Raw genomic sequence first — 22,247 nt, 5'->3', positions numbered from 1 at the left:
TCTCATGTTATTCTACGGTCCAAAAGGACAAAGGACAGCTTTATTACTGATCATGCAAGCACTGAAACATTTAAGCATGTATGGTTGTCCTCACTATGTTGAACCTTGTGTCCTCTAACCAAATTGCTGGAAGCTAATGAATCCCAGCAGCCACTTGTAAGGGAGGGATGTCTCTCTTTGCAGCAGAATCCAGTCCAGCAATCTGAAGCTGAAGAGGGACAAACACACAGGCGGAGATCTTGAAAGAAAACAATATGCTTTCAAACCCCAATATTTTGCACTGAGTTAAATGGTTTAGTCTTTTTAAAAAATGCTTCTGCTTAATTAGCAACAGAAACCTAGGGGGGACTTTTCAAAGCAGAGCAGCAGTGCTTGACTCAGTTGGCACTTACTGTAGCGTGTTGAAATGGAAATGAAACAGGGTGAATTAATATACTTTAGTAGAAAAAAATGTAAGGCAAAAGTTAGATAAAACAACAACAAAAAAAAAAGCAGACGTCTTCTCAGGGTTGATGTCAGATGGATTGAGGCAAAGTGGAGGACTGTCCTGTAGTGTGACGGCTCAAAATGCATAATTGTTTTTTTTTTTTGGAAATCATAGATGTTGAGTCCTCCGGGCAAAAGACAAGCATAAACATCTGGCCTGTTATCAGCATACAGTTCATGAGCTGAAATCCACAATGGTACAATGCAGCCCATTCTACCAAGGAAACAGGTACGTTTGTCCACATGTCCAAAATATGGCACTAATAAAGAAACAGAAACTGTAGAATGGTAATATTTTAGTTTACCTGCAACTTTGTGCAGTGAAGCCAGTTTACTGTCATGTCATTTTGAATAACCTACTCCCTACTGTGAGTGAGGGTGTGAATAGTTGTCTGTCTCATTTGTCTCTGTGTGCTCTGCAATGAACCAGCAGCCTGTCCAGGGTGTACACTGCTTCTTACCCAATGACCTCTGGAGAGAGGCACAGGCTCCCCACGACCCTGTACAGAAAAGCAGGTAATGGATGGATGGATGGATGGATGGATGGATGGATGGATGGATGGATGGATGGAGGGATGGATGGATGGATGGACGGACAGACAAAATCAGGCTCAATCCAACATGTAACACAACCCTCCTCACGTTCTCCAGTGTTTCAAATCACATTAAAATCACGCACTAATCGTTTCACGAAATGCAGAAAGTTGTCGTGATGTGATTTGAAAACGGGAACAAAGGCACCTCCAATTTTTCAACACCAGAAAGTGTAGCGACTTTGCACTGTTTTAACCATTTTTGTGTGAAATTAGGACATTCTTTTCTGTGGACTGATAAATAATTAAACATTTTGAAGCGAGACTGTTTTCACAAAGAAAAATGTGCATCTGTGAATGCACCATTAGTGTTGAAGCAATTATACAGATTTAGAAGCAACATATGCTGTAATTTAAAATAAAAGGCATGATTTATTTCATAAGAGCAACTTACATTCTTAAGTGTTTTGCACTTTAAAACCAGGTCTCAGTCCTTAAACTGTTTAGCTGCTCAAAATTATTTTAAAAAGTGTTAAACTCAGTCCTGTTCCAACATTTTGGAAATGTACCACTGGCATCAAAGTTAAAAGTAGCAGACGCTAACTTTTTTCAGTAAGTTAAAGGAAATATGTACATGCACTTGTATAAATCTGTTCTTATATACTTTTTGCAGTCCCAAGTTTTCTGGAATAGAGGAAACTGGTTACAACATACATCTACTGCTACTGGTTTTTGTGATTTTGGTGTAAAAATTAGGTAATCAAACTTAGCATCAGTTCAGTTTAGTAAACAGCTTATTTATTAATTTACAAAATAAGTACAAATACGAAAGTTTTGTTTTGTTTTTTTTCACACAAACAGGAAATTTTCAAGATATGTACAAGAGTTTACCAAAAATACCGTGGTTCTAATAAACACATAGTTTTGTAAACAATATTTACAAATCATTTCCACATTTGTAATGTTGTTTCCATGTGTTTACAGTAGGAATATTGTCCTGTTAATTTGGCTAAAAAGCTGTAAAAATGTTCTCCTGTGAAGCCACCAGAAACCATAGAAATCATTCATAAAATCAGCTGAACTAACCATGATAGGTAGTGTTGTGCTTGTTTCTAAAATAATGTATTTCAGAGATCAGATTTATGAAAACGTGTCAGCATAACAGCCAATCCCAAAACAAAAGCATTAATTGTGATAAAATAAGTGTTCTCACTGGCAAAAGCGTTAACTACTTAAAAGATTCCTTTTTTTTGTTATAATACAGTGACAGCTTTCAGTTGTCAGGTAAAATAGATATAAAAAAAGTGCTGTTTAAATTTACTATGCACAACAATTGTTTTAAATGCCCCCCATATTTAAATAAATTTCAATATGAGAAGAAAAGCTGCATAGAGGCCAAGAAATTGAGTTAAATATGTATAAAAAAATAAAAACATGATGGACAATATTACACAATACAATAAAGATTGTTTAAAAAAGGCAAAGAAACATAAAGGTGATGTAAAAAGCAGAATTTGTTTCACTGTTCTCTTCAATCAAATGGAGTAATTGGAAATGATGAAAACAAAAAATAATCACTTTTAAGCTGGAATCATAGAAGTGCTTCCTTCCACTGTGTCCACATCATTTTACAGCTGTCATTATTTCATTTTGGATCAAAAAACATATAAAAAAATACAAGTGCATCAAAATGGATTATCATTCAGTCATCATAAACATTTGAGTAAAAGGGGAAATGTTTTTTTTAAACATCAGTGATGTACAGACCGGAAAAGATAAAGGAATGTCTTTTTTTAAATGTTCTTACTTTAAATATTACTAAATCTTACCTTCTTAAACCAGCATGTGGATGAGATACTGCAGGACACAAACTACAAACAACCCGTCATAAAAAACATACTTCACATTATATGTTAAAAAAAATACTGACTCATTCAACGAAAGTGACCAATCAGAAGAGGGTGTCACATGCCGGCTGCAGTTTCATTTAATGATCTTTGCAGACGGGGGGTGGGGGGTGGGGGGATCTGCCTTGTAACAACACTTAACAGAATAAACTGTGTAAATGTGACTCTCTCAAAGCACGCCGTATTACAAAACACCGGGTCTCTTAATATCGACACACGAGTTACTCCTTTTCTTACAAAGCTTATTTATGATAAAAATATACATGCTGTAAAATAATTCAAAAAGAACTATTTACACAGACAGCAAGGAAATGTAACACAATGCTGTTATTTGGAGTCTGTTGGTTTAATCATTTGTCTTACTTAATTCGTGTAGCTAGACTACATTCGTTGAACTAAGTTCAACAAACAGCTCTCAGGTGTGAACATAACCGTCTCAGACTAAGTTTTTATGAAGCTTCTGCTACTAATTTGAAATAAATAGCTACCCAACATACTAGGGGTGGAACGGTTCATGAAACTCAAGGTTCCTTAGAAATACCATAAATTACTAATAGGTAATCCAACATTTATTTTTAAAAATATCAATTATTTTTAAAAGTATGTCATGTAGTTACATAAAAACTAAAGGAATAAAGCAGTTTGGCACTAGGCACATCATTGTGACAGTCTTCTGTTAAAGCCGGTCGTTTTTGTCCAGCAAATGAGGAGGAGTTGCTTGTGTCATTTATTTGGAAAAAAAAAAAATCTTTACCAAGGGCCTGTGGAAATGAGGTTTTATACCATGAAGGTATAATTTTAGGAGCCAATTCCTGCATTTCGGTTTTGCTTTCAGTTCCTTACTCCGCTCTAAATTAGAAATCTAAGGTGACTGGTGCTCTCTGGATTGCACTTTAATGGGACAAAGCTTGTTTTTTGTACGAGCAGAACTGAACGGGTCTGATACAGGTGAACCGAACGGCTCTGATTGTTCTTCATAAACCGTTCCATCCCTACAACATACATGGAATAAGTTTAGGGTCAGTTCCTGTGGCATATGGACATTCTTCCTCTACCAAATCCAACACAGAAAATATAATATGGCCTTTAACTGGAATAATTTGACTACACACTGTGAAGCTAAACAAAGAGCACAGGGAACAACATCTTGACTTTTTTTTTCCTCCAACTGCATTGTCTTGTTAATAAAAGCTACATCAAACATCACTACAGTACATATAAAGACACAGAGCTGAAACATTAGACCTGATCTGAAGGCACGTGGCAGGAGGAGGAGGAGGAGGTGGAGGTTGCGGTGAGTGCTGAGCAGAGCGGAGGCTACTTGAGCAGGGCTCGGTAGAGGAGGAGGGAGTGGGCGGTCTCTCTCTCCTGCTCCATGTAGAATATTAAGTCCCTGAGGTTGACCCGAGTGATGCGCTGCCGCGTGTACTGGCGAGATGAGGTGGACGGGGCCGAGGAGCCGGCTGGAGAGCCTGCCATGCTGCCGGAAACCTGGAGACATGGGAGGGGTCCAAAGGTGAGAACCAGAGACTCCTTCAGGATTCATTAACACCTCCGAAACGTTCAAACATGGTTTATATCATAGTACTGTGGCCTACAATTTGTTGTGGTTTGTGTGTAAACTAGGATGTGCTTAGAAATTTTGTGAATGAAAAAAAACATATACATGCCATCCATGGTAAAGCTAATGGCATTAATCCTGAAAATATCTAAGAGACTCAGCTTGGCACCCTTAAAAAAAACAACAACGTCAACTTTTAGCAAAGTAACTGCACTGTTCCAGTTATTTGGTTGTTTTGATTCTTAGTGGTGTGCACATTTATATTAACACATTACTTGTCCTGGGCGATCACAAGATAACACCTTTGAGTAGCTCAGTTCAGATGAGTTTCTAATGAGCCCTTAAACAGTGATGCTCTAACTTCACAACAATGCATTGATTGACAAACCTTTGGGTTGGATCCTTCCTGTGAGCAGCTAGTCTGCTCTCTATCAACCTGTGTGATTTTTATCCAGGTGGTCCAACTGGTATAGCTATTGGATGGACTCCATATTTTATACTCAGGACCGCTATCAGTAACTCTTTGACTCCAAGCTTTAAAGTAGCATTCAAATTAAGCCATATTGTATTTGGTAAAATGCAAGTGTTGCATAGTCAAATGCCAAAATGATTTCAGCTGGTAAACGGGATTGATTGGATCTGCAGTTATTATCAACGCCACTGCTCACCTCAAAGTGTCTTAGGCTTCATTCAGAACTGGAGGTAACGATGCTGATCTGATCACAAATCAGTAGCACTAAACACAGGCGTAAACACACTTAGGGCAGTCTCTAAGGTCACATTTGGAGATGCTGATGTACAAATAGTTCTGTAAAACTTTTAGTCCAAAATACAAGTACTTCATTAGAATACATCTTCCACTTGCTGTATCATTTTAAACCAACTGGCAGCTCTGCCTACTTTTTTAAACAATTTCACAGGAATTTTTTTTTTTACAGAGAGCATTTTTTCTGCCCACCATAAAACCAGTACTGGTTACAACTTCACTGCTTGGTTAAAGTTAAGTCAGGTCAGGTGGTGGGCCAAATTTCCTCTCAGACTTCTAAACAAAAACTTTTAAATGCGCTCCAGACCACCTCCAGTGATTTGATTTAAAGGTGTTCTCAATCCACCCTGAATGCACTCACGCCTGTATTTAACATATCCACTAGTGACAGATCTGAGTGCGGTATAACTCAAAAACCACTACCTGATGAAAAATTTGAGTGTTCGGACTGTTTAAACAACCGTGTAATTACATGTATCTTTAGCCATGTGCTTCTGATATGAACTAATAAAGAAAATGTTTATTCTATTAAGTTTAATAAATGACTGGTCTGTTATTTAAGCTTCAATAATGTTACTTTTTCTTTAAATTTGTGGATTTTACATTGTCTCCTTGAAGAAATTCCTTCTCACTTTTTCTAAAGAAAAGATCTTTGTTTCTGCGTAGCAGTCGAAAGGATCATTTTCCACAGTGAGACATATTTTAAGAACACTTGATAGGAACCAGTATTAATTTTCTCATTCACAAAATGAGGTAATCTTTATTGAATGGCAAACACATTTACGGTATCAATAGTAAGGAATGTTGAAGCCTCTAAGCAAGTACACACCTCAACTTAAGAAAAATAATCTCTCTTGTAGAGCATAAATGAGATCAAAAAGATGTACTTAATAACATCCAGATATCCAGGTGCAGACTAAAACTTTTTTTTAAAACTTGAAAAACGGAGAAAAACATTGACGACATATTTTGTAAAAACAGGGCAAGCATTGCCATAGTTTCAGTTTGTTTTATGGCTCTTTGCGATGCACGGGATATGAACGGATTTAGCCTTTACATAAACAAAAGCTGCTGACATAGATCTGAGCTGACGTCCCAATCTGAAATAGAGCCCTTGTTGTTTGTATTTGATCCAGCGAAAACAAGAATGATAAAAAAGGGAGTGTATACAGAGGCTGATACAAATCAAGAGATGCATTTACATTTGGAAATGAGAAACACTGGGAGAGAAAACCAGCGAGTGCCCACTTGAAACCAGGCAGAGAAAAAGAAGACAGACATTTCAGTCAGAAACACCCTCTCACAATTACATTGATTGCACCACTCTGTAAACACACTGTACAGACAAGCCTTAATTGCAAACATATGACTGATCTGAATTTACAAGAACCAAACCAAAACCCTCCTGCGGCCGCCCTCTCATATGCTCGGGCTTGCGCACACTGTATGACGATGCCATGTCTCAAATTTCCCTCGGTAAACTCTCTGACCCCTGGATACGAGATGACAAGTGAGGCTAGTCAGGCCACTGTTCCTGCCAACTTACTTAAACAACATGTATCATCTTCTGCTGCTGGTTGAGGGACAAGTGGGTACAGTCAGCTCATCAGAGCTCCGGGGCACACCAGACCCCTTCACTCTGGGGAGCTACCCAGGCCTAATCAGGTCAATCATAGCTGACCAAAAGTGAAAGATGGGCCTGCCTACTGCCATGCCAATTACTGCCACTCAAATGTAAGACCGACGACAGGGCCACAGATTTTTACCAATCAAAGCCATCCGTCCACCTGGACAGATGGGCAGTGGGAGCCCCAGGCAGCCAGTTGGTGCTGAGGCGGTGCCTTGACGAAAGTGGGTGATGGTAGGGAGGAAGGAGACAACAGGCAGAGAACGTCACTCCCTTGGTAGTGCACTGCAGCTCCCAGAATGCCTCATTCCCCTGAGGGACAATGGGAGCCTTCAGTGACTGAAATACAGGCAGAAAGGTCAGTGCTTGTCCAGGAATTCACTCAGCGAGGCATCACCTCTTCCCTACATCAATATATGCACTCCACGGTGTCAGCAACCCAAACATGGCATCTATGGAGCTGGACTACTGTATCTATGGAGACCAGACCTCTCACCAGTGCATGGAAGAACTAATGTGGAGGAGGTAGAGCAGATGGGCGGGGTAAACACCAATACTAAACAAAGCAGATGGCTGAGTGTCAGTTAAAAAGGAAAGTGAGACATCATCGAACACACTCTCCTTGTCGCCAGTAATTACACAGTGAGAGTGTTTGAAATTCAACACAAAACAGCAGGCTTTGTAAAGTCATCGTGGCTGAAAAGAAAATGTTAGGAGCAGAGAATAAGCGGTAAAGCAGAGTCAGAGAAAAAGCAGCGCAGAGCAAAAATACAAGTCTCAAAATCAACTTGGCCAAGAAAGATCCATGAGGCAAAAAACAGCATCTGTCATTTTATCTGTGATGGGTGCTCCAAGGCATTATGTCATATGACATATCCGTCGTACAGAATGTGCGGGGATACTTCAATACATCTCTTCAGACATTTGACTTGTTCAGATTAGGAGACACAGAGAAAAAAAAATCATGGAACAGAATCCAAACAGAGAAAAGAGGAGGTTTAAAGCTTGTTATTAATCTGGCTTCATAAATGGTTTTGTTCCTCAGTAACATTTTGTTGACATGCTTGACTATGTGCCAATGGATCAAACGCATTCTTGTATACCATTCAACTTCATGTGCATGTAGAGCAAATTACAACACAGCAAACCTTACTGTTGTTTTAGAAGCTGGCAAAAATATTAACACAAAAGGACAAACAAAATAGGGATAAAAAAAAACAGAAACAATTTCACACATCTGTTGACAATATTAAAAGAAATAAAATGGCAAATAAATGAAAGGACATTTAAGTATTTTCTTGTGAAAATGTCATATGTTTGAAGAAAACTAACTATAAGAGTATTGTAATACCGGTATAATTCATATTAGAAGGGTTCTGTGAATATTGACAATTAGACAAATGTAGGAAAAATAGCTGCTATATTGAAAGGCTGTGTTCTACAGGTAATTTAATTATTATCACCATTAGTTTTTAACAAACCAACTAAAAACCAGGAACTCATAATGCAAGTAGAAGGAAATGTCAGTGGAATAACAGGTTAGGACATTCATTTATAATGTGAGGAACATAAAAACACTTACTGCAGGTTAATTTTTTACACTCTCAGATGTCCAGCAACCAGTTCTGGTCTCTGTAAGTTTTTCCCCCTGACTGTTTCCTTTGTTTTGTTAGTTGCTGCTTCTTGTCTTTGATAGTGCAGCAGCAGCAGCAGCTGTGCTTGTAGGTGTCTACTGTCTGAATTTACATTCACTTCTTTATTGTTAAAGAAAAGGAAAGGGGGTAGGGCAGAGGTAGCAGTGGGGTTTCTTGCTGATCTGTGGCTTTGAACCCTGAGTGGCACCTGTGCCTTGATGCTGGAGCCAATATTGGATTTGGCCCAGGTCACACCTTAGGGCGGTGGGTTAATGGCCCACTTTGCCAGGCACACAGAGCTGCTCGGCCCTGCGCAGTCCAACCTGCTGTCTCAGCACTCCTCTCTTTACAGCAGAAGTTACACACAGAGTGTGCATGGTGAGAAAGTGTGTGTGTGTGTGCGCTGTTTGTGCTGGTATGTGACAACACGCCAGCCAACATACTGAGTTGACTAAAACTGCAACACAGAGAGAAAACAATGCTCAGCATTCATGTTTGAGGATGAAAACTAGCTCCATGTCAGTTTGAGAAACAGATAAGCTGTTCATGTTGCAACGTCGGTCTATTGTTATTACTTTGATACTGAAAAATCAGTTTAAACTGTGTTTTTTATGCTTCAGGCAAGGAGGACATATATAGCACAACAGAGACAGACTTGATAAGCTAAACAAAAAAGCAAAGCAAAGCTGAACCAGGTGGTGGTCTTTAAAGTTGAAGCACAAAAGGAAATTAGAACAGCCAAAGTTTAAATGTTTAATAATTTTCTGGCTCATCTTGGCTACCCCAGAAGGTAGCTGGTCATGACCCGGTGGTCCAACTGCTAAGTGCATTCAGAGGGTACATCCTTCAACGTGGTGGCATGCAGGGCCTTCACTCAACATGACAATCTGACAAACTCTGCATGCTGTTCGACTGAAGGATGTACAGATTTGCTGACTGACTGTTTTATCAAAAGAAGTGGCTGTTTGAATGACTGGCTGAGAGCCTGACTGAGTGACTAATTTACCAACTATCTGGTTGACTGACTATGTGCCAGAGAGCAAAGCTTTCCCACATGTTCTCTTCCATGCTGCATTTCAGTCGAGGAACGTTGCCTCGTCCCTTCGCGGTGTTTACAGTGTGTAGCCCAGCCGTGGGAGTGCAGCCCCGCTTCATCTCCACACTCGGCCTGAAACGCCTCTCCTACGGCCGCCATTAATCAGCAACAGAGACTTTCTCTCTCTCTCTCGCCTCTCCCTTTTTCTCACTGCTCTACGCCCACAGACATGCTGGATGAGGCCATTTTGAAAGAGTTAACAGATGTCGGCTGATTTGCCCCGGGCTTCCTGACATTGCCCGAGTGATGTATTTGATGTGGAGTTTATTCAGCTCTAATAAACGTATAAAGAATTAGAATAATAATTCACAGATGTACATACCCAGATTATATGCCAGAGCCCCTCTTTGAAGCAGACAAGGAAGCCAAGATTAAGAAAAGTAAGGAGAAGGGTGAAAGGGGTTCTGATTTGGTGGATAGACATTCACAGAGGTCAGAATGGACTAATACTAAAGATCTTAGTTCATGCGCCAGCACAGATGGACTTTGTCCTTCTCACAGGTTGCTTTTCTGTCAAAAACCACAAACAAGTGGCTGCTATTGTTACTGTGCTTTTAAAACTGGAGGTGAGTGTGGCTTTTAACTGTTTTTCTCCTCTAAAGCACGCTTTTGTTAATTTGTCATTTTGTAAAAAGAGTGAAACAAAAAGAGGGCAAATGGAGAGAAATAAAAAAGGGACAAGAGTGAGGTGTAGAGTTCTGATCATTGCAAAAGGAAAAAAAATGAGGGAATTACTTTCAAAACAAACAACTTCCATTTGCTTCACAACTAAGCAACAACAAATCTCAAAAATGGCTGGTTGTAGAGTATCTTAATACCCACATAAACCATAAAAACAGCTACACAGCTCCATGGCAATGCATAGCAACCGTGCAGAATTTCAGTCAAGGAGAAAGAAGGCAAAAAAACACCTTATTACTTCTAACTCCTGCAAGCCATTTTGGTCTCCAAAGGTTTTAGAGCGCCGCAGGCCATGTGTCTGCAGTGTTTCGGGAAATGACTTGCCTTCGCACGAACACTGCTATGTTCTGCAGCACTGCTGCCCCCAGCATCCCCGCTCAATTTCTGTTTAACCCCTTCCTGCCTTCCCTCACACTGACTCACTGCAACAGAGAGCTCACACCCAGCACAATGCTGTCACATTGTTCAGCCTCCTACAAACCAAAGCAAATCAGACCAGATTTTTCATGAGTTAACACATTAACTCCACGTCTAATTTGGCTGCTTAAGCATGTGATGGCTCTTAACAAACAGGGTTCAGAAAAAGGCGAAGGTTACACAGGAAAGAGAAAGATGAAGCAAAAAGCCCTGCTTCATTCCACTTGATCTACTACAATGTGCGACACAGTTTGCACACTTGAGTGTGTATCAACGGTGGATTAAATCTGCAAACTCGTTGACACAACACATAATTAAAACATCTTGCTCGAGGTTAGGAATTTTCTAATTAGTAGTGTACTGACAAAGCTGCAATTCCATCGCCCTGAGTTTCAAAGTCCACAGGTTACTGCTAAGATGAAAGCCAACCCTGGAGCACAATTCTGCAGGGCTGCTCATACAATTCCTCAGAAGACAGTCACAGGGTCACCAAGCTAAACAGTGCGCTGCACCCGGAACCTTGCTTCCAAACAAAGACTTCAAACTTTCTAGCCTGGAAACACAATCGTGCTTTTGTTTCCTCTCGCTTTTCTTCTTCAACCTGAGAGAAACAGAGGATTGTGCGAAGTAAATTCATAGGAAGAAACCAAAACATTGTTTTGAATCAGTTTAATTAAAATGTTCTGAGCTAGGCTAGTAGACAACTTGTTACACACTACAAAGGCTTTATTATGTAGGTCTTTGTAGCTCAAGTATGTACATTTGAACTAGTTTTGATTTGGTGTTATGGTTCAGCATTACCTTCCTGTTAATTCCATCTGTGTTGTGTTTTGTCAAGGTTTTTCATGATTTTCACGTTCAGCATCTTTGATTTAATTCCAGAGTCTTGTCCTTTGTTTTGAGTGTTGATCCTGCTTTCTAAGCTCCCTACACACTCAATCCTGGTTTGCTAATTGCATCTCCTGAACTGTGTCGATCATTATCCTCTCTCTGTTTAAATGCTACCTGGTTTTATTATTTTATCTCATCTTCATTACTAATTTCTCCTATTACCGGGTTTACTCATTTTTGTTAAGATTTTATCTTTTTATTGTTAGACCTCATTTGTTCTTCTCATTGTTAGCCTGCATTTTGGTAATTATCCCTCACCACTTTACGACATTAAAAAGGGGATACCATTTAGGATTATGGTATAGTAGTGTTTTCTTGAAATATTGCCTAAAACTTATCAAATTGTTCAAAATGCCCATTTTCTACAATTAGAATAGTACAAACGCAGGACACTAACAAATTTATCAACAATTATGTCATAATAATAAATCACCTTAGTTTGTCTAAAGATTTTAATCCAGTAAGAAATTTGTGAAACTAGTGTTATCTATAGCAAAAGCACAAATTACTGAGAAACCGCTCACAGTTTGCCTGATAACCTGGACAATTAACACAGGCCAAGTGTCTTTGACTACATAAAGTATCAGAAGTAGAACTTTTTCCAACATTAAAAATTCAAGGCGTTTCATATATAAAATGAACCCAATTAGAGTTAAAATAGGAGAAGTGTAATGAGTCTCTAGTTAGAATGCTTGTCTTCAGAACTACTCACTAATGAGCCCTTGTTGGTTTTACACACTTTACTTTCAATGGTGTGGCACTGTCATTTCTGCTAGTTTTTAATTTTTAATTCAAGTTGAATGAGAGGGCGGTGACTGAGTTAATAATCAAGGCATCGGGGTGTTTTGCAGCCGATGGATAGCTGAGAGAAGTTGCCAAATGAGGCTTGTGGTCCACCCTTTGATGTCTTTGCGAAACATTGCAAGTAGGAACAACCAGTTAACAAAGCCTATCAGTTCAGAGGGGTATCAAACATAAATGACCACAATAAGAAGAATGAAGCCTGCAAATGGCCTAATTAGGGAAAAGAGCAGGCTGGCAAAGTAGTACGGCTCTGAGTTTGTGCACACGAACAGACACTGAACTTGAGAAGGAGATAAAGAACCAAGAGGCAGCAGAATGGATCCCACTGCTCAGAAGACATGTGCTCTACTCTGAGCTGTCATTCCTCACATGGATCCTCATATGAGCAGTGACACATTTTAGTTACAACAAAAAGAAGACACCACGGAGGCCACAGCAGACATGCAAGCGAAAGAAAAGGCACATTTACGGTGGAGGTTCAGACTGTGCTAGCCTTTGATCTTAAATTGATGTTAATGGGGCCATTTTTGACATCACTTAGCCATCACAGGCTCAGTTTTAGTGCTGCTGACACTGGTCCCCATGCACCGAGTATGGCGCCTGCAAACTCTGAGCAGCAGGAAAAAGGCTGTCTGAAGAGCACCTCTGATTAAAATCCATGCTCTTTGGGGGAAAGGGCACAGTTTCATGTTTTATATAGATGCCCCAGAAAGACAAAAAAAATAAAAGAGTTCAATCAAGTGTCTTTGTGAACAATTGTGACCCCCAGTGTCACAGTTTTTTATCCAACAAGATGCTAGCTATGACAGCTTTTAGAGCTATTGAGAACAAATGCTTTAAACAATTTGAGCATTAAAATGAATGACCTACTTATACTGTACTATTACTTTTATTAGTTTTGTTGATAAGCAGATAATCTGTTGGCTATATATCATTCTTAAAATCATTTAACACAACATCATGTAAAAATTCAGGTGATTTGTGAATTAAAAAAAATCACAGGCAGGATTGCAACATTTGGATTGAGTTGATTTTTTTCCTTAGTATGGGTTTGCTGGCACGTTCCTGAAGGCCTCATTCCTCCCATCAGATCCCTCTTCCACAGGCCCACAAGGCTTCCTTCCTACCTGCACAGCATTTTGGCAACCTGCTTTAATAAACCACATACTCCCTTTTAATCAGCTCTGTGTGTATGTGTGTGTATAGTGCTTATCTACATATTGACTTGGTTTAAACCCACACCCTTGTCTGCCATAATAATTACACATCTTGTAAAAGGAAGTGCTCAATGCTTCCTGCACCTGAGGCGGGCAGCTGGAGGAGTTGCCCATCGGCGCCCTGCAAACACACCGCCGGCGCTGCCTGGTATCCAAACAGCTTCAGCATTCTTGCAGAGCCATTACCTTCCGTTGTGTAATGGCGTCTTTCTATTAGATTTCAGCTGAGGAGAAAATGGCAACCCAAGTGTGGGTAAATGTGTTTCTTTGAACTGCAGAAACAAAGTCGTTGGACGAGGTTGAACAGGTAATAAAGACAGCTGAAGCCTGTTTTATGGTTGAACATGAGTCAGGCAACATGTACAACAACACACATATCAGTACAAATGCAAACACACAAAACCAAAGTCTATAAACACTGTTGAATCGCAGATAAAAGCTCTTAAAAAACAAACTGAGCAAGTATAAGCAGTTGTATACATTCGAAATGCCATGACATGCAATCAGAATGGTGATGGGGCGATAGACGACGTATCTAGCAATTTGCAACTCCCCCAAAGTTCTATTAGTGGAGGCTGTTCATTAGTCCAACAATTACATAATTTATGCAGTCTAAAAAATACATGTGATCATGAATCAAAATCAGAATGAGAGCCACAGAAACATGGAGCTTTTAGGGTGATGCCAATTCTTTGTCTAATCTATTGTGGGAGACAAAAGTTAAGGCTGCACGCCAGCTGGAACAAACAAAGCACCAATCAGAGCATTCCACAATACCTGCAAAACAGCAGGCAATGAAAAGTAAGCACAGGCCTTTATCTGTTTTTTCTATTCAGGTCTGATAACATCTATGTGTATGGTAATGGTGTCTGAATTCTGTTGAGATTATTTGTCAAAAAATGCCTGCATTTTACAGTTAATTGGCCTCCCTAATTAGCACAGGATGTCTAATTCCCATTGCAGTCAGTGTGCTAAATGGTAAAGCTTTAGCAAGTGGATGCCATTTCTTTCTGTTTGAGAAGAGAGACTCCCTGTGCAAGCTGAGCTACACTGTACATTACACACTCAATGATCGATTCTAAATCTTAATTAGGGAAACGACAAACAAGCAAGGGGACTTAATGAACTGTGTACCTTGTCAAACAGCTGGCTGATTATATTTATTGAGATATATGTTAAATTTAATGATTTGGGCAATTAGCTGTAGACCCCTTCTGTGATCTCTGAGGGACATGAAGGGGCCAGAGAGGCAAGCATCGAGGCCACAGACCTAATGGAAAGCAGCTGACAAATATTTGTCAACCCCAGAGAGCTGAGACAGACATCAGCATCTTAGAAGACCTTGCACTCAGAAATAAAGATGTCACCCCAATACCAGTCCTTTGTGTGCTTTAGTCTTGTGCTTCCGACTAACACGATTCTGATGGTGTGATAAAACAAGTTCTGGGCTTTCTCGGCTTTGCTGGAACCTCATATTATTTAATGATCTGAGATGTTCAGCAAAAACAATACAAAAACATAACAAAAGATTTCTAAAAGTGGGCTTAGTCTTTATTATCAGCGTCGTTTTTTTTTTTCCATGGCCATCCATTTCTAACTTTTTTTTTTCTAAATTGGTCAAATGGAAAGCGAGGGGGGGAAAAAAATTAAACTGAGCCGAAAAGTGCGACTTGGATTTAATATTTTATAATTGCCAAGGGACATTCTAAGATCAATGAATTTTTGCCTAGGACGCACATCAGAAAGAGATGTACTTCAGTCTTTTTAGGGAACATTGGTCTATTTAATTCCAGTGTCTGATGCATGAGAAATATGCCTTCCATGGCCTCCTTCTTCCTCCCCCGGCACTGCTGCAGGCAGACATTACCACTTTTAATGGGCCGCCATGAGAAGAGGCAAGTCAGCCAATAACCCATCCTCACTAATGGATCGCCTTGTTTGTTCTCTTTCACCAGTTTTTCTGAAGCTAATTTTAGACGTTCTCTTTTCCTGTTAAAAGACAAAACAGAGGACATTGTATCACAACAATATTTTAACAAAAATAAAGAAATAAATGGTACTTTAAAGGACGGAAAGGCAACTGTAATGGATGCAAAAATCCTATACGTGGGTCATCTTTGTCATGTTTAGTATCTGATGGTTGCCCTAAGGTATGATAGGAAACTTATTTGTAAGCGGAAACAAAAACAGAGTCTCGCCTAGTGGGGGTTTATGAGAACAAGGTGCTTTTGAGGCTTCTACTGAAAAGATGAATAAGTTAACAGCAGTAGCTTTTACAGATGGCAAATATTATCACTTACATTTGTTTAAAAGTAGTTATTGATACATTTAGCACGATTAGTTACAATTAGTCTCTGTTTATACTCAGTCAGTAAAAATGTCCAAGAGTACAAGGAAAAAGATATTATTCATTCACATAATTAATGAACTGAGCACTTCTTAATAAAGCTGCATTTGCAGCATTATTGCATGGCATAAAAATGAAGAATTACCATAAAAGTGAAAACTTCAAAGACCACACCTGCTACAACTTAACTAGTGAGTCAGCCCCTAAACTCTTTTGTTTGTTGTGTGACTCCCTGGGAAGTTGAATGAACATCAATTCACGATGCAGCCAGGCCGATCAGAGGGAGTGGGCCGACAAAGCTGGTCTAAATATCCATCAAAGATCTGTGGTGAAGCTGAGGAGGGGAAAAAAGCCGAGCAACATGCTGTTGACGTGCATTTCATAAAGCCATCACCTTCAATAAGACAGCTTTTGTTGTATGATGGTGGCAAAATCCTCAGACTTGTGGTAGAGCACACTGCCAAGCCTACGTAATACCTTTGTTTCAAAACTCGATGGTAAAGGAAGAAACAGCAGATCAGTTTTAATCTAGTGAATGTAAAGATAGTGGTCAACTATTTAGTTTTAGGGCTCAAACAGAACCCACGATGTACATTTGCACAATGAGAAGTACTGAATCAGGTTCTGCTACTACTTTCTATGTTAGCATTTCTGCCATCAATTGTAGCTGTAGCTTTTTGCCTTCTCCATGCTTATTACCCGTGCTCCTCCACCCTCATTGGCAGTCCCCCCCACCAGCATCTAATGAAAGATCTGTTCATGTTTTTCCTCTTTCTTTCCCCAGGATCAAACCTTGACAGCTGACATAAAACTTAAAGCCAAAGGAAAACAAACGTAAAACACATATCAACAATAAAATGCTTCCTTGTACTGTCAGTTCTGTGCTTCGTAAGGCAATTGGGGTTAAATCTAAAAGCGTTGCAGGAGGTCCTATAAATAACGACAGTCTCACTAAGGCACAGGAGTTTCTTAAGTGAGCCACAATAGAAGGAAATCTCTGGTCTCTTCAGGGCTCCACCATGTGAGTTTCAGAGGATCTGTGTTGACAACTTCATTAGGAGCACTTGCGTTCCAAAATTCTCAAGTCGTTTGATAACATTATCACAAGTTAAGAATCAGAAACTGAGGGGGAGAGTTTCCATTCCTCCCAGATGGAGGAAACTGAAGCAGTTACAGAATGGCAAAGCAGCGACTGAGGCATTTTCTTTGACTATCCCTGTGAGAAAGTGAAGGCGTAGGATGAGGAGAGTTGGTTTGCACAGTGCAGTATGGTGCAGCAAGGGGCCCACAATGTTAGGCTGTCCCCACGTCTCTGGCCATCAGGCTAGCTAGAGAGCCAGCCATTTTTGGTACGCCTCCACAGAAGGAAGGCAGAGGGGGAAAACTTCCAGCAAATTTCATTCGTTATAAATTTAATTATATCAAGATTAACAAGGGAGGTAATTAATTTCTTTAAGATGAGTATCTATTAAATGCCTGGGGCTGAACTTTGTTGTCAAAATTGTATATTTAACCATTATTTCAGGGCAAAGTTTTACAGGCAGAAAATTAAGGAAATCACAACTTTACCATAAATATATCTATATAGGAGTTTTGAATCTAATAAAAGAAAGATAAAACTTTCCTTTATATTTAAGGATATCTAAAAAATATCCATATATTCATAGAAAATATATGTGCATGTGTGTGAGCATATGTTTGTTCATTTGTCTGTACAATTTGTAAAATATCCCATGAACCAGTTGACGGATTTGAATGAAACTCAGAAAGTAATCACTGGATGAACCTCCACGACTGATTAACTTCTGAAGTAAATACCATTGAACAGGCCACCACAGCTTAGTGACCTTATGAAACAAAAAATGACAATTACTCAGACAATTTCACAGATATGCAGCTAATATTTGGTGTAGTAGTAGCTGAAAGTCATCCCTAACTGATACTTTGAATGCTACATGTTGTTCAAAATCTTTGCCTAAAAGTTTTGGTTTTAACTGTTGGCATCAACCCTGTTTGTCTGTCAGCAAAACATCTCATGAACCACTGGACTGACTTTAATGAAACTCTCAGAAAGTCATCATTGGATTTACAACTGATTGACATTTGAAGTCAAAACAATTCAAGATGGCCGCCACAACTAATCCACCTTTGCCAAAACACAAAATTAGCTCTAACTTGCTCAATAACAATTATTTATATTAGGAGCTGAGAGTCATCCTCAATAAATACTCTGAGCGTTAACACATCTTGCCAGATGTGATTGTGGCAACCATCTTGAATTAAAAGTCAGTCATGAAAGGTGGCAGGCAATATGCATTCTTTCAAGGAATGCCTCTAATACCCCCAATTTCTCTGAGCATTTCAGGTCTGAGCTTGGGTTAATATTGCTGGCATGGCTGGGAAGATTGGCAGATTTCTTAAATGTTTTCCACTTGTGAGTAAACATTCTTACTGTAGAATGATGGGCTGCAAATTGTTTGGAAATGATCTTATAAGCCTTCCCAGATTGATGGGCAGCAACAGTTGCTCCTCTAAATTCTTTCCTCCTTGGCATTATTTTATACACACCTGTTATCCAGACCAGCAAACTGCCCAAACAGTTTTTTATAGAGATGGTCAAACTTGGTGATGAACAGGTAATCACTATCAAATAAACAGCATGGTGGAGCAGTGGTTAGAGCTGTCGCTTCCCAGAGAAAAAAATCACATGGGTTGTACCCCGCCTCTCGCACAATGACTGCTGGAGATAAGCATCAGCTCCCTGAAACCCGGAAGGGAGAAGCGGGTAAAGAAAATGGACGCATGGAATAAAAAGTAAACAGTGTTTGATTAGCAACACCTGGCAGCCCCCTCCTAAATCCTATGGAAGCTGCAAGGGTGGACTTAGTTTTTCCACCTTTTGTTTTTCTTCACTTTGGCATAATTTTTGTCTAATAAAAATAACATGTGGAATCTGTTGTGTGTTTTTGTACACTTGAGGTTAGATTTGAATAATTTTAAAAATCTGGTAAAGGGCATATCATTTTCTAATATGCCCTAATATGTAAAACCTTAGAACTGAGGGAGAGTTGACTTTCTATTTCCCTTGACTGTGGCATTCTTTAAGTAAATTACTGGCATGTTATAATACTCGAGTAATATAGTTTATGGATCCTATTTTTAGGAATCTAACAGTAAATGTGTTATTTTCAGGCATTTTCGGGTCATATGTGCTTCTAATAATGTTTTGCAAAAGACATTCCACTATAGGTAAAAGTGAAAATAATTACTCCACACAGTTGAAAACTAAATGCATTTATCCTTTAATGCTAATTATGTAGTTGAATTTCAAATACTTTAACCTGTAGTGCAGAGTATAAACCATTAGTGAGCAGCACAGTGCTTTGCATTGTATTAGGGGAAGTAAAAGCTGGCAAAGTGCACTGTGTTAAAGCTCTAAGAAGACATGGCATCTGGCCAAAGAACCCCTGTAACTGTTCTGAAGCCTCAACTCTGTCTCCTTTGTGTCCTCGGTGGAAAAGCTGAATTGCCTTGAGACGTGAAGTCAAACTAACATTAAAATCTTCTTGACATTATGAAACCAATAGCAGCCTCTCCGTGCCCTCTTTAATCATATTTATGCAGCATGAACAGAAGAGGAACCCACCGAGGAATCCGTACGCTTCATTACATCCTGATACAAGTCATGCTAAAGTCATACTTCACATCCTATCCTGAATTACTTAAAATAAATAAATTTACGCTACAGCTAATAAGTGGTTAATGTCAGTGCACCCTGTAGGTTTAGCTGAAGCCTCTGAGCAGCAAAAAGGGAGCTCCACATGTAGGGGAAAAAGGTTAAGTTAGCTGTCTTTTTTAGGCAAAAACGTCCAATGTGTGCGAGGTTTGGGAACAGACAGGAACAAGAAGCAGAGATTTTCATACAAAACAGTAGAAAGCAAATGGTGAGAACAGTATTTTTGCTCAGTAGTACCACTGCTCCCTCTAAACTATTGAGCAGGCATGACTTTATAACTAAATTCTAAACTGAATAGACCTTGGGCAGAGAGGAGGACAAAAATGGAATGGAAAAATAGTTGAAGAGGAGGAGCCAGAGTTTTCCCTCATGCTGTTCGTTCTGCCACCACTCAGTTGGCCTGTTTCCTTCTTAACCAAACAGCCTGGTTGGCCCTGGTCCTCCGAGTCCTTCACCCCCCACCCCACCGCCCCTCCAGCTCCGGAACCCTCGTGCTCTCCGAGTTTCCTGTTTGTCTGGTTGAAGACCTGGCCATTTTTCTCCCAAGCGGCACATTGAGAGGGAAGGAGAAAAGCACAAGACAGAAGGACAGAGGGGAGGTTGGCGGGTTGAAGGCAAAGAGGAGAGACACTGAACACTCCCGAGTTGGGATTGATTTACTTCATTAACCGAGATTACAAGTTTAACTTACAAACCAGAGGTCAAAATTTCTCATTAACAAGGGGACCGTGGAGAACCTAGGGGCTTGGAGACCACTCTTATTACTGACTACACATTTCAATCTGTCTTTGATGTTCCATGTCTGCCTTTCTACCCCCTCTTTCCCCCTCCTATTTTTTGGCAGCGAGGTTGATTTTAATTGTAGCTATAGAACAGAGCATAGTTTGCCTGTAAGCCAGCCTCCACATCTGTAGTGAGTGCAGCTTTAGTGATATTGGGTGCAGTCCATAGCTTGGGGCTAATTTTAATGGTCCCCCCCCCCTCCTCCTCCTTCCTCCTTCATTGGAGACTCAGATTGTTTTCCACGTGATTCCTGTTAATTTAGCTGGAGGAAAGGGCATCAGTTTTCCTTGTGCTTCCCCCCCTCTCTCCCCATGCCTCTCACTCTATTGCCTCACTCCTTCTTTCTGATCTACAGCCTCAAAGAATAAAGGTGAAATGAATTCAAATGGAAAAAAAATAGACCGTGCTTACTATTAAATCGTTCGCCTACCTTTGTCCCTAGCATTGCGCCTGGTCGAGACAGATAGGAGAAAGCCAGTGTGGCTGTACAAACTGGGGCAATTTAGCTGCTATTGTTGCTCTTACGTCAACAAACAAAGCTCTTCCTTTGATGTGATAAATGGCCTAAGTGCCTGGATGATAACTCAAAGCTCATAAATGTGTCAAGGATGTTTGAAAGCATTGAGCATGTTAAACACTCCAGAACATTGTGCATCGAGGCAAATTTTACATCTCAAAACCTTTATACCAACGTCCGATGCGGAGAGGAGTGTCTGTGTCTCATATGGCAGCAAAACACAAGCCACACAACTCAGACAAGAAACGCCGGTTGGGAGAAGAGAAAACAACATCCGAAAATCAATGAGAGGAAATGAAACAGTAAAGTGTTCAAATAAACTTAAAAGTGTTAAAGGATAGCATATAACGGGTGTGATGGAATAATGATTATGGATAAGACTATTCTTCACAGCTCAAATTCAGAATACAAAAATTAGGATTTAGCTTTTCTGCATACAAGAGGAGCTTTATACCAAACACAGCACAAAGTTTTCCCAGTCAGTGTCAAATATGTTAACACTTTATGTACTTTATGCAGCATCAATTAAATACTACTCACTGAGCTGGAGAGTAGATAAAAGGACATAGTAGCGGCAATGATTTACAAAGAGTTAAGGAAAACTTGGCATTTCCAATCAAGGAGCAAAATATTACTTGATAGGTTTGCAGCATAGCTGTTTAGGATTCGCTTTCAGAATATGGTAATCCTCTTAAACACTTGAGGGTGCTGTGTCTTTGTGGAAAGTTTACCAAGCAAAAGACAGCAGAGGGTTTTAAAGACCCCAGAGCTTGTCATCTATTGCCTGTTTCCTGTTTATGACTGAAGCTAATTATAAGGTAAACAAAGATTTTGTTCTGAATGGTAAATTGCGCAGGACATTGCACAAAGCGAGATGTTCCTCTTAAAAAAGTTTGTAGGTAATTGTAAGAAGAGGACCAGTGAGCTTTACAGTGTTTGTGCCTGTGCTGCCCCTGACTGTGCAGTGACCCACCACTGGGGCCACAGCAAGTCCCCCAGCAGCTCCAGCCAATGGCTCTTTGAAATTAATCTGCCCTGCAGAGCTCTGTAAGTCCCCCTTTGTTGCCTCCTGCAGACTGGATCAGGTTGGAGACGGACTCTCCAGTCTTGACTGGCTATCACTTTCACAGCCCACAGCGATCCACATCCAGGCACAGGCCCAAGACCTGCAGAGCCACCATCAAATTAAAGGTGTGTGAACAGAGGAGGGTTTGAGGGAGTAAATCAGGGGTGGTGGAGCAAAA

General features: G+C 40.0%; 1 protein-coding gene across 4 annotated transcripts in view; it reads right to left on the bottom strand.

Moving 5' to 3' along the window:
* Window positions 1-3,661: 3,661 nt before the first annotated feature.
* The window catches only part of LOC108243306 (transcription initiation factor TFIID subunit 4-like), a 75,800-nt gene continuing 57,214 nt past the window's right edge, over window positions 3,662-22,247 (bottom strand). For all 4 annotated transcript variants that reach the window (XM_017428649.3, XM_017428651.3, XM_017428652.3 and 1 more), the window contains one exon: window positions 3,662-4,417. In XM_017428649.3, coding sequence (XP_017284138.1) covers window positions 4,244-4,417 — 174 coding nt within the window. In that variant the 3' untranslated portion in view covers window positions 3,662-4,243. The remainder of the gene's footprint in view (window positions 4,418-22,247) is intronic.

This window comes from Kryptolebias marmoratus, linkage group LG15, assembly GCF_001649575.2.
Source record: "Kryptolebias marmoratus isolate JLee-2015 linkage group LG15, ASM164957v2, whole genome shotgun sequence".
NCBI lineage: Eukaryota > Metazoa > Chordata > Actinopteri > Cyprinodontiformes > Rivulidae > Kryptolebias > Kryptolebias marmoratus.
This window is presented reverse-complemented; position numbering and strand designations above follow the sequence as displayed.